At 45.3% G+C, this 12963-nt stretch overlaps 1 protein-coding gene across 2 annotated transcripts in view; it reads right to left on the bottom strand.

Moving 5' to 3' along the window:
- Nucleotides 1-6752, bottom strand: part of KCND2 (potassium voltage-gated channel subfamily D member 2) — an 802199-nt gene extending 795447 nt beyond the window's left edge. For both annotated transcript variants that reach the window (XM_073573367.1, XM_073573368.1), the window contains exon 1: nucleotides 4708-6752. In XM_073573367.1, coding sequence (XP_073429468.1) covers nucleotides 4708-5822 — 1115 coding nt within the window. In that variant the 5' untranslated portion in view covers nucleotides 5823-6752. The remainder of the gene's footprint in view (nucleotides 1-4707) is intronic.
- Between the last annotated feature and the right edge of the window lie 6211 nt (nucleotides 6753-12963).

Here is a 12963-nt window from a genome sequence, read left to right as displayed (position 1 = left end):
AACACAGTAAAACTAGGCTGACATACAACAATGAAAAACTGGTTTGGTCATAAATGAGATAAAGAGATTCTTGGAGAGAAGACAAATATGAGTTCTAGACCATGCCTTCTGAGAACGTTTACACACATTTCACTGTTAATTGATTCTGCTACATGCCGTGTTGCAGAGAGGCTGTAGAATCCAACCAATTCAACATTTTTACAGAAGCACTATTGCAAAAATGCTCAGGCAAAAATACATCAGCCTCCTGCACACACCGCCATGACTCTCTACCTTTGTTCAGACTCAACTATGCCTTCCTGTACATCACAGAGACGCTGAACACAGTAATCCCTATAGAAAGGAGGCCATAATTTCACTGACGGCTCTCGGGTTGAGAAGCTTCAATATTAATGCTCCAGAACACTAATAGGATAATATTTCCTTCTTCCTGGACTGCTGATCGTTTTGATTTCAACTATTATACCAACTTTAATCTGTTAACAACCAAAGGAATGGATAAAACACTGTAGTCTATAAAAGTAAATAGTACCACTAAAGCGTTATAGAGGTCTTCCACTATTAGGCCAACCCCTTCTCAGCTAAATGTTCGGCCCCGATAAAATAATAAAGCCTATACTCCCCTCACATGCCTACTCCAGCAATGTCGGCACTCGTGGTCCCGGGGCTGTGATGCGGTGGAATGACACATGATGCCCAGTGCCCAATCAGTGCTGGCGTCACTGTCTCTGCCTTTGGACAAACTGAATATGAAGAGGAAGCCCGGGCTGCAGCTGATCCCTGGTTTTCTCTTCATGTTCAGTTTGTCCAAAGGCGGAGACAGTGACGCCAGCACTGATTGGGCACCGGTGTCACAACACTGAATCACAGCCCGAGAAATCGAGTGCCGACACCACCTCTGACAGGCGCGGCAGCGCTTCCTTCTCTCAGCACACATCAGCCATTTATCTTGGTATTTCTTCTTGAGAGATTCTCCTCTCCTTCTGCACCCTTTACAAACCTCCAATATTGGAATAAGCGATAATATGATAAAGGCTCGGGCTGAGCCAAAACGTCTTTTATTTATATCGCTTCCACTGTGTGCTATATTCCTGTTTGGCTCCCACATGTAATAAAATGAACACCTATTTGCATAAAGTCTGTTTGAGTGTGCGGTGAATATAATTAACTTGACACCACGGAAATGGCGCTGGCACGGGAGGCAAGTATAGGCTTTATTATATGATCAGTGCTGAACATTTACTTTAAGAGGTTGTCCTATTAGTGGACAACCCCTTTAAGATGTCATTTCAATTTCTTGAAAAAAGGAACCCCCTTCATAGACATTTATATAAAACAGATCAACAAGTCAGACATTGTCAGCAAAATTCTTGGTTGACTGGTTTTCAAAAATTATCCACTTACATGCTGAAGGATTCTGTACATAGCACACAACATCCAAGAGAGAATCCTCATACAGTGGGGAAAAATGTATTTAGTCAGCCACCAACTGTGCAAGTTCTCCCACTTAAAAAGATGTAAGAAGCCTGTAATTGACATCATAGGTAGACCACAACTCAGAGTAAACATGAGAAAACAAATCCAGAAAATCACCTTGTCAGATTTGGCAACATTTATTTTGCAAATTATGGTGGAAAATAAGTATTTGGCCATTAACAAAAGTTCATCTCAATATTTAGTTATATATCCTTTGTTGGCAAAGACAGAGGTCAAACGTTTTTGTAAGTCTTACCAAGGTTAGGCACACACTGTTCGTGATATGTTGGACCATTCCTCCATGCAGATCTCTTCAAGAACAGTGCTTTATTCTGCACTTTGCTATGTACTGTAATGTATAGAGGCTGTATAGAAGCTAAATGGTTCAAAATTTTTAAAATGCTTACTATACAAAAACACTTGCTTTTAAGTAAGGAAATGTCACCAACGTTGTCCTTATCCTTCATGATTTTGTATTATTTTGCTTCCCCATGTAAGCTGCATTAAGTATTGATCGTTGTAGATGACTTACAATTAATGATGAACAATTTGATTTGTGCTGCCCTGGTCCAGTGTCGTGTCTGGTCCTCCATTGCAACTGATCTTCACTTCTACACCGACAGCATAGACTTCTGATCCTACACAGAGTCTAATAATTGCCTAAAGCACTCAAGTTGCTGGACCAAGAATGCCAGGTACAGGAGTGAAGACTTGCTGATATACAGAACCAAGCTTGACGCCGGACCAGTGCAGCACAAAATCGAATTGCTCATCTCTACTTACAATGTGTTTTCTATCTTCTCTAAATATACAGTTATGAGAAAGTCTAAGCACCCCCTCTTTGAATTAGGTTTTATATATTGGAATATAATAAAACACCTGGCCCTTAGAAGACATTAGTGATAAAGTCATGCAGAAAGCGATTACCGTATTTCAAATTAATGCAGGTAAAAGTGGTTCTACAAGATTCATGGAGTGTACTTAATTTGTCACATACTGCTTCTGCATTTTGGACTAGTTTTTGGAAAATAATCACAGTAAGATTAGTCATGTATTATTATTTGTTTGTGGATGTACTTACCTAACTTTAACATCAACTATGGACCAGATTTTTTTTTTTTAATTACGGTAAGTTCCAATACATCAAGCCATGGAATTCAAAGAGGGCGTACTTAGTTTTTCTCAGGAACGTATTTATACTATGCCTATGCATCCCTATATAATTTAGATTTAGCTCTACATAGAGACTGTTCTCTTGACAACACATATCTGAAATGCACAAAAATAATCTTTCAAGCTGGTGTCAGGGAATTATATGAAGACAAAATACCCTTTGATTAGCATGAGGGAACTTATTCACCAGGGAAGTGGTTTCATATTCCTGTACAATGAAACATGAAATTGACTGAGTTGATGTGAGAGTTGTGAAATATTTCTTGAGAATATCTTAGTAGCTGATGGATGCAATATGTTAAAGGCACACGAAACCCAAAGTATGCCGCCTATAAAACACCGAGCACTTACAGACATTTTTGGAAATGTCTCTGTAGGACTTCTCGGACCTGCAGATATTTGGTATTTGTAAGAACATTACAGGCATCCTATCAACAGTATGAAATAGCTGCAGAAATACAGGCATAATATTGGGATTGGTCCAGAAACATTGGGACCCCGGAGATGCTAACAGAGGGGAAGGACGGAGGTCCTATTTTTGGTAGATGGGATGCAAGGAGCTCAAAGTTACTCTAGAATTCAGTGAAAAATACAGAACAGCTGAGTGAAGAGGAGCCCTGGCCATCATTCTCTGGGGAGAAGTGCCGTCATGTGCATAGTCATGCTCCATTAAAATGATCTTACAATATGGATATAGTCAAAACACATTGACACAACTGTTCCAGCATCTCACAATAGAAAGGGACTACTGCTCTCTAATAAGAGCCACCTTGTAATTTCAGTACTTGGATCAGGAGTCTTATTGGGAAAATCCTTAAAGATTAACATGCCATAAAAGTTTCTTGGAAAATCCTATTCCTTCTACAGCTATCTGAAGTTAAGTCTGAGGAGGAACACATGACTGATGAATCAGAATTTATAAGCTTTGTTTTCAGACTTGAACCATGGAGACACGTAGGCATATTTAAAAGGGGTTTTCTGAGGATAAAGAACATTGGCCCTAAAGTAGGGAATGTTATCATATAAACAAACATGAACTACTTAACCCTTAAATCCAAATGCCACTCCAGCGCTTCTGCTCGTGGTCCGTGGCGGTACCAGAAGTGATTGGGGACTGATAAACCAGACTTAATCTCTGGCCTTCGTGGTCACATGTTGTACATGCAAACGTCATGGCTGAGGACAGTCATTATTCAGGTGACTGATGAACGGGACATCGTCACTTTCTGGGACCACTATGACACAACATCTTACATCCATACTCTAATAGAGTCCTGTATATCCAAAGTATCACAAAACATCATATTCTCACAAAAGAAACAACTTCTTTTCTTAGGTTCTCTTCTATATATGCTTATGTGAACCCTGTGTAACGGGAAATTTACCTTTATGTGGACACGAACTGTAGGACCACTAGATTCAAGATGTTGCTAAATCATTTATCATGAGATGGAGAAAACGACAAACCGTACAGAGATGTGGCAACACATGATCTATAGTCCTACAAGTCAAGGGGATGTATGGAAATAATTATCAGCTCATGAATTGTGTCCAGAAGTAAAGGTAGAGTCCTCTCAGGTCTATACCTGCTGGGAATTCTCTCCAGGATTCATGTCTTTAATGCTGTACGGTCAACAAGTGCAACCTCTAGAAGTTCACGGTCAAGGTCTGAGCTCTATGTACTTTACTATTAGCCGTAGGAGTCAATGACAAATTTACAGCTCTGGTCTATGGGAACATGAAACAGTAAATCTTGACCTACTTCATGATGCTACTACACCTTCTCGTCCGCTCATACCCAGCAGCCTCAGACAGGCTCAGGTACACATGCAGGATTGTTGCACTTCTTTACTGACTATATATGTATGTAAGAACACTATTACAAATGACAGGTCTGCACAAATGAAGGTTTTTGGATCATACTACCGTGAGCAAAGTCAACCAGAGAGTGTGCACATTGCGTCATGAGAGGTGACATGCTTTGCCAATGACGCATATGAAGAAATTCATCAACAAGAGACAGAAATGTTAAGTATTTAGCAACAACGTAAAACTTACCCTAGTGTTGTCATGGTCACAATGGTGTACCAAAACGCAGCGGGTATACTAGTGAATTTGCTGTTTAGGGAGCCCTTCTCCGCATAAAACATTACGGTGGCAAAGATGATGATGGCCATAGTAAGGGAGAATAGCAGAAAGCCCAATTCAGAGGCGCAGCTCTTAAGAGTATAACCCAAGATCCGCAGGCCTTGTGAGTGGCGGGAAAACTTAAAGATCCGAAAAACCCGGAACACCCTCAGTGTTACAAAAGCCCCACTCACGTCCTCGTTGTTTGTCATGACCAGACCTATGTAATAGGGCATGATGGCCACCACATCAATGATGCTCATTACACTTCGTACAAATCGGTATCGACTGGGCGCAGCCACCAACCGCAGCAAGTACTCCACAGTGAAAATCATGACACACGCTGTATCCAGACAGAAAAAGGCCACCACGTAGCGCTCACCACAGGGCAACTCCCGCATGGACCCCGGCATTGTACCACACGGTACCGTCTCCACCACATTGGCGATGACGGACACTGCAATGAAAAAGCCAGTTACATAGTAGAACACTAACGCAAGCGTACTGGTGTGTGGGTTCTCGAACGCTCGCCACATTTTCTGCCTTGCCGACATGGGGGGCAGGGGTCCCTCCATTGTGCTATCGGTTTCAGCATCGTCCAGTAATCTCTCAGCATTCTCCCTTCTCCGATCCTTATATTCCTCATAACAGCAGTCCCCGACAATCTCCGGGATGATACCAAAAAATGCCAGTTCTTCATCGTACGCCGCGATACACTCGTGGCGCGGGTAGTGAAGTTTACCTGTACGGTAAAAGTTGAGAATGTTGCGGAAAATGTCCGGGTCCCGATCAAAGAAATATTCTCCGGTATCCTGATTAAAGAAAAAGTCTTTTTCCGTGCTGCCGAGGAGAGTATCTGGGTAACGCTCTAGTGTGTTCCTCCAAGTCTGGAAGCGGGTACCGCTGACGTTTAATACAATTAAGGAGTCCTGAGACCTTCTTTTCTCTCCTCGAGGTGGAGGCGGCATACGGCCTGAAGCTACTGGCATCCAGCCAATGGCCGCTGCCCTGGCGAAGGGGAGCCATGCTGCCACCCCAGCTGCCATGGTGGTGGAGTAGGCTGATTTTCCGGATGGTACAGTAGGCTCTCTGTTTATGAGAAGTTCTTCTTATAGGGTGCGAGACCAGAGCGGGCAGCAATCTCCATCCACATGTGTCACAGCTGCAGCGTTCAGTCTATGCACAGGGCTGGCTACCATGTGGAAGGGGCACAGGAGGGCACAGGTATGCAGCCTCTGCCAGGCACTGGCACACAACACATGCAGCATCACTGACTCCTGCAGCGCCAACGCTGGGTGCCATGGCCAGCCGGGGAGGCAGCTTCTACCATGGCGTGCCCAGGTGCTGCACCGCTGGACTATGGGGGACCGGCCCCAGCACGTACCTGGACGGGACTACGGGCCACGGCAGCAACAAGTCGGCGCAATCCCGGGCGGCTCTCCGGACCGGCACGTCTCTGCTCACACCGGGCGTCAGTCCGTCTCAGCAGCACGGTAACCCCTCCCCCGCACTGCCGGAGCTCACACGGTCCCCGCCGGACAGGTGCGTGCTACGGAGCGGCAGGCGCCTAGGAGCGGAGCGCCGGCATTCTGCAGCGTCCGTGCGGCGGGGAGAGGAAACTATGCGACCTGATCGCTACATGGATCCCCAGAAGACAGGGCGGCTCCGCCTCACCGAAGAGTTGCACTGAAGTTGCAAAAAGTCCAATAGCCGGAATCTATCGAGCTGAGGAGACAAATCCGGGAGTCAGGCGCAGTGTGCGGTGCTGCGGGGATTCCACAGGATGGATAACGTCCTCTCCTGAGCACCCATCCTGACAGAGCGCCGAGGACACGGAGCTCCCGCCATCTCACCGCTAGATGGCGCAGGCAGCCAGATGACAGCGGCACAGGAGAAGGCAGACGACGGCGCGCAGCAGAGCTGAGGAGGCTCCACAGAAGAGCCGAGTCCTCCACAGAAGAGCCGAGTCCTCCACAGAAGAGCCGAGTCCTCCACAGAAGAACCGAGTCCTCCACAGAAGAGCCGAGTCCTCCTCCTCACTGCACTTGGCGCCACGTCTGGATTCTCCTCTAAAACCGCAACAAAAATACTAGGAATAATTCTAACGTAAAGAGGCCCCACTTGTGCTCTGTGAAAACGCAGCCAATCATGGTGAAAAATAAAAAATGCAGCAGCCTAAGGCTGTGTTCACACACAGCGTTTTTTTAGCGGTTTTCACTATAAAACCACTAAAAATAAGCTGCACAGTCATTTCTATGCATTTTGCACTTTTTGTGCACATTGATGCGTTTTTTACCGCGAAAAAACCGCATCGCGGTAAAACCGCAGCATGCACATTAATTTTGTGTTTTTTTCCGCGGTTTAGGCTTCTCCCATGCGTTTAGAAACCGCTGCGGTAAAAAACGCATCAAAACCGTGCAAAAAATGTGCAAAAACCGCCGCGGAAAAATAGGTGTGGTTTCTGGGAAGGGACTCAGGTTTTTGTGCAGAAATTTTCTGCAACGTGTGCACACAGCCTTAGGGTATGTGCACACGATGCGGATTCTGCTGCGCTGTACAGTACCTTTATTTCCTATGGAAATGGAAAAAACGCTGCGCACATGCTGCGTTTTTTTCCACGCGGTTTTGCTGCGGTTTACAATCCGCAGCACGTCAATTGTTTGGTGCAGAAACGCTGCAGTTTTACACCTCATCCATTATGAGGTGTAAAACTGCAGGCAAAACCGCAGAAAAAACGCAGGACTTTTGTTTTCTCTCCAAAATCCGCACACCAAGAAAACTACGTGTGCACATAGCCTTAGGCTGAGTGCAGACGGGGTTTTGAACCCTGCGGATTTTTCCGTGCAGAATGGAAGAAAACCGCAGATCAAATGACCTGCATTTTTCCTGCGGATTTCTTCCTTTTTTCACGCGCTTTTCATGCGGTTTTTGTGCGGTTTTCCCCTGCGGATTTGGTGACAGGGGAGATAGAAAACTGCACAAAAGAAGTAACATGCTGCGGATTTTGTACTGCAGGAAAACTGCGCGGAAAAATCCACAGCGTCTGCACAGCGTTTTTTTTTTTTCATTCATTTTAATGGTACTGTACATCACAATGCGGATATGCAACGTTTCTGCGCGGTAAAATCTGCTGCGGAAACGCTGCAAATCTGCATCGCGTGCACACAGCCTTACCCAACAATTTACCCCTCTGTCCCTCCACATCAGGCTCCACGCTTTCTCCAGAAATACCTGCAGACTATCGCTAGGTGAATATCTTACCTGCAGACGATCGCTAGGTGAATATCTTACCTGCAGACGATCGCTAGGTGAATATCTTACCTGCAGAGGATCGCTAGGTGAATATCTTACCTGCAGAGGATCGCTAGGTGAATATCTTACCTGCAGAGGATCGCTAGGTGAATATCTTACCTGCAGACGATCGCTAGGTGAATATCTTACCTGCAGAGGATGGCTAGGTGAATATCTTAACTGCAGAGGATGGCTAGGTGAATATCTTAACTGCAGAGGATCGCTAGGTGAATATCTTACCTGCAGACGATCGCTAGGTGAATATCTTACCTGCAGACGATCGCTAGGTGCATATCTTACCTGCAGACGATCGCTAGGTGAATATCTTACCTGCAGACGATCGCTAGGTGAATATCTTACCTGCAGAGGATCGCTAGGTGAATATCTTACCTGCAGACGATCGCTAGGTGAATATCTTACCTGCAGACGATCGCTAGGTGAATATCTTACCTGCAGACGATCGCTAGGTGAATATCTTAACTGCAGAGGATGGCTAGGTGAATATCTTAACTGCAGAGGATCGCTAGGTGAATATCTTACCTGCACAGGATCGCTAGGTGAATATCTTACCTGCAGAAGATCGCTAGGTGAATATCTTACCTGCAGACGATCGCTAGGTGAATATCTTACCTGCAAACTATCGCTAGGTGAATATCTTACCTGCAGAGGATCGCTAGGTGAATATCTTACCTGCAGACGATCGCTAGGTGAATATCTTACCTGCAGAGGATGGCTAGGTGAATATCTTAACTGCAGAGGATGGCTAGGTGAATATCTTAACTGCAGAGGATCGCTAGGTGAATATCTTACCTGCAGACGATCGCTAGGTGAATATCTTACCTGCAGACGATCGCTAGGTGCATATCTTACCTGCAGACGATCGCTAGGTGAATATCTTACCTGCAGACGATCGCTAGGTGAATATCTTACCTGCAGAGGATCGCTAGGTGAATATCTTACCTGCAGACGATCGCTAGGTGAATATCTTACCTGCAGACGATCGCTAGGTGAATATCTTACCTGCAGACGATCGCTAGGTGAATATCTTAACTGCAGAGGATGGCTAGGTGAATATCTTAACTGCAGAGGATCGCTAGGTGAATATCTTACCTGCACAGGATCGCTAGGTGAATATCTTACCTGCAGAAGATCGCTAGGTGAATATCTTACCTGCAGACGATCGCTAGGTGAATATCTTACCTGCAAACTATCGCTAGGTGAATATCTTACCTGCAGAGGATCGCTAGGTGAATATCTTACCTGCAGAAGATCGCTAGGTGAATATCTTACCTGCAGAAGATCGCTAGGTGCATATCTTACCTGCAGATGATCGCTAGGTGAATAACTTACCTGCAGAGGATCGCTAGGTGAATATCTTACCTGCAGAAGATCGCTAGGTGCATATCTTATCTGCAGATGATCGCTAGGTGAATATCTTACCTGCAGACGATCGCTAGGTGAATATCTTACCTGCAGAGGATGGCTAGGTGAATATCTTACCTGCAGAAGATCGCTAGGTGAATATCTTACCTGCTGGGGATGGCTAGGTGCATATCTTACCTGCACAGGATCGCTAGGTGAATATCTTACCTGCAGATGATCGCTAGGTGAATATCTTACCAGCAGAGGATCGCTAGGTGAATATCTTACCTGCAGAGGATCGCTAGGTGAATATCTTACCTGCAGACGATCGGTAGGTGTATATCTTACCTGCAGACTATCGCTAGGTGCATATCTTACCTGCAGACGATCGCTAGGTGCATATCTTACCTGCAGACGATCGCTAGGTGCATATCTTACCTGCAGAGGATGGCTAGGTGAATATCTTACCTGCAGAGGATCGCTAGGTGAATATCTTACCTGCAGAGGATCGCTAGGTGAATATCTTACCTGCAGAAGATCGCTAGGTGAATATCTTACCTGCTGGGGATGGCTAGGTGCATATCTTACCTGCAGAGGATCGCTAGGTGAATATCTTACCTGCAGAGGATCGCTAGGTGAATATCTTACCTGCAGACGATCGCTAGGTGAATATCTTACCTGCAGACGATCGCTAGGTGAATCTTACCTGCAGACGATCGCTAGGTGAATATCTTACCTGCAGACGATCGATAGGTGAATATCTTACCTGCAGACGATCGCTAGGTGAATATCTTACCTGCAGAGGATGGCTAGGTGAATATCTTACCTGCAGAGGATGGCTAGGTGAATATCTTACCTGCAGAGGATGGCTAGGTGAATTTCTTACTTGCAGAGGATGGCTAGGTGAATATCTTACCTGCAGAGGATGGCTAGGTGAATATCTTACCTGCAGAGGATGGCTAGGTGAATATCTTACCAGCCGAGGATGGCTAGGTGAATATCTTACCTGCAGACGATCGCTAGGTGATTATCTTACCTGCAGAGGATGGCTAGGTGAATATCTTACCTGCAGACGATCGCTAGGTGATTATCTTACCTGCAGAGGATGGCTAGGTGAATATGAATATCTTACCTGCAGACGATCGCTAGGTGAATATCTTACCTGCAGACGATCGCTAGGTAAATATCTTACCTGCAGAGGATCGCTAGGTGAATATCTTACCTGCAGACGATCGCTAGGTGAATATCTTACCTGCAAAGGATGGCTAGGTGAATATCTTACCTGCAGACGATTGCTAGGTGAATATCTTACCTGCAGAGGATGGCTAGGTGAATATCTTACCTGCAGAGGATGGCTAGGTGAATATCTTACCTGCAGAGGATGGCTAAGTGAATATCTTACCTGCAGACGATCGCTAGGTGAATAGTTTACCTGCAGACGATCGCTAGGTGAATAACTTACCTGCAGAGGATCACTAGGTGAATATCTTACCTGCAGAGGATCGCTAGGTGAATATCTTACCTGCAGACGATCGCTAGGTGAATATCTTACCTGCAGACAATCGCTAGGTGAATATCTTACCTGCAGAGGATCGCTAGGTGAATATCTTACCTGCAGACGATCGCTAGGTGAATATCTTACCTGCAGACGATCGCTAGGTGAATATCTTACCTGCAGACGATCGCTAGGTGATTATCTTACCTGCAGAGGATGGCTAGGTGAATATCTTACCTGCAGACGATGGCTAGGTGAATATCTTACCTGCAGACGATCGCTAGGTGAATATCTTACCTGCAGACGATCGCTAGGTGAATATCTTACCTGCAGACGATCGCTAGGTGATTATCTTACCTGCAGAGGATTGCTAGGTGAATATCTTACCTGCAGACGATCGCTAGATGAATATCTTACCTGCAGAGGATCGCTAGGTGAATATCTTACCTGCAGAGGATCGCTAGGTGAATATCTTACCTGCAGAGGATCGCTAGGTGAATATCTTACCTGCAGAGGATCGCTAGGTGAATATCTTACTTGCAGAGGATCGCTAGGTGAATATCTTACCTGCAGACGATCGCTAGGTGAATATCTTACCTGCAGACGATCGCTAGGTGAATATCTTACCTGCAGACTATCGCTAGGTGCATATCTTACCTGCAGAGGATCGCTAGGTGAATATCTTACCTGCAGAGGATCGCTATGTGAATATCTTACCTGCAGAGGATGGCTAGGTGAATTGTTGTGAGTTCATTTTCCCCTTCACCATTGAGGTCTGATGAACTCCCTCTTCTGGTGAAGGAAGGTAGTGAGGCTGATTACCAAGCATCTGGGCAGGATGATGATGACTGGGTGATGGGAATTGCTGACTGGATATAAGGCAGCCGACGCCCTTCTGCCTTGCTGGTGATCTCTCTGAGGGATTCTAGGAGACCAGTCTGATTCCTGCTCCTCAAAAGCTAAGTTTTCTGCTCTGTTTTTGCATTTGTGTTTTGGTTCTGTTTTTCCTTGTTTTTCTGGATTTCTGCCATTCCCTGCTGGGATGTGCTGAATTCCTTTATGCTCTGTCTTCAGAAAAAACCTGAGTACTGATATAGTCTTTTTGAAGCCTAGCGTCTTCAGGGCTTTTTTCCTATCAGCTGTTGGCTCTTGTTTTGATAGGGTTTTGGCGGATTACAGACAGCAGCTTTTCTATCCTGTCCTATGTAGTTAGCTTGGGCCCCATCGTTTGCTCAGCCTATCTTTCTATCTCTGTGAGTGTTTTTTCATCTTGCTTCACAGTCATTATATTTTGGGGGCTGCCTATTGCTTTGGGGTCTGCTCTGGGGCAGTTTAGATTTCCCTTTCTGTCTTTAGGCTATGTAGTTCTCCGGCTGTGATCGAGGGGTCTAGGGCACCGTAGGAACCCCCCACGGCTACTGCTAGTTGTTGTTGATAGGTTCAGGGATCTGTAATCCGATGGCTGCCAACTTCTCTGGTTTTCTGGACTTAGCTAGTATTTCTGTTTTTGCCTCCTACGGTGACTCATTCATAACAGTGAATATCTTACTTGCAGAGGATCGCTAGGTGAATATCTTACCTGCAGACGATCACTAGGTGGATATCTTACTTGCAGACGATCGCTAGGTGAATATCTTACCTGCAGAGGATGGCTAGGTGAATATCTTACCTGCAGAGGATGGCTAGGTGAATATCTTACCTGCAGACGATGGCTAGGTGAATATCTTACCTGCAGAGGATGGCTAGGTGAATATCTTACCTGCAGAGGATGGCTAGGTGAATATCTTACCTGCAGAGGATGGCTAGGTGAATATCTTACCTGCAGACGATCGCTAAGTGAGTATCTTACCTGCTGAGGATGGCTAGGTGAATATCTTACCTGCAGAGTATCGCCATGTGAATATCTTACTTGCCGAGGATTGCTAGGTGAATATCTTGTTATTTTATAATTTACAACACGCGTGACTGTTTTTCAACCCATAAAATGGGTGGACAATCCCTTTAAATGTAGCCATAGCTTAGAGACATTAGATATTTCC

This window comes from Dendrobates tinctorius, unplaced genomic scaffold, assembly GCF_039654945.1.
Source record: "Dendrobates tinctorius isolate UK_male_01 unplaced genomic scaffold, ASM3965494v1 ptg000035l, whole genome shotgun sequence".
Classification (NCBI taxonomy): Eukaryota; Metazoa; Chordata; class Amphibia; order Anura; family Dendrobatidae; genus Dendrobates; species Dendrobates tinctorius.
Note: the sequence above shows the minus strand (reverse complement) of the source record. Positions and strands in the feature narration are given on the sequence as shown.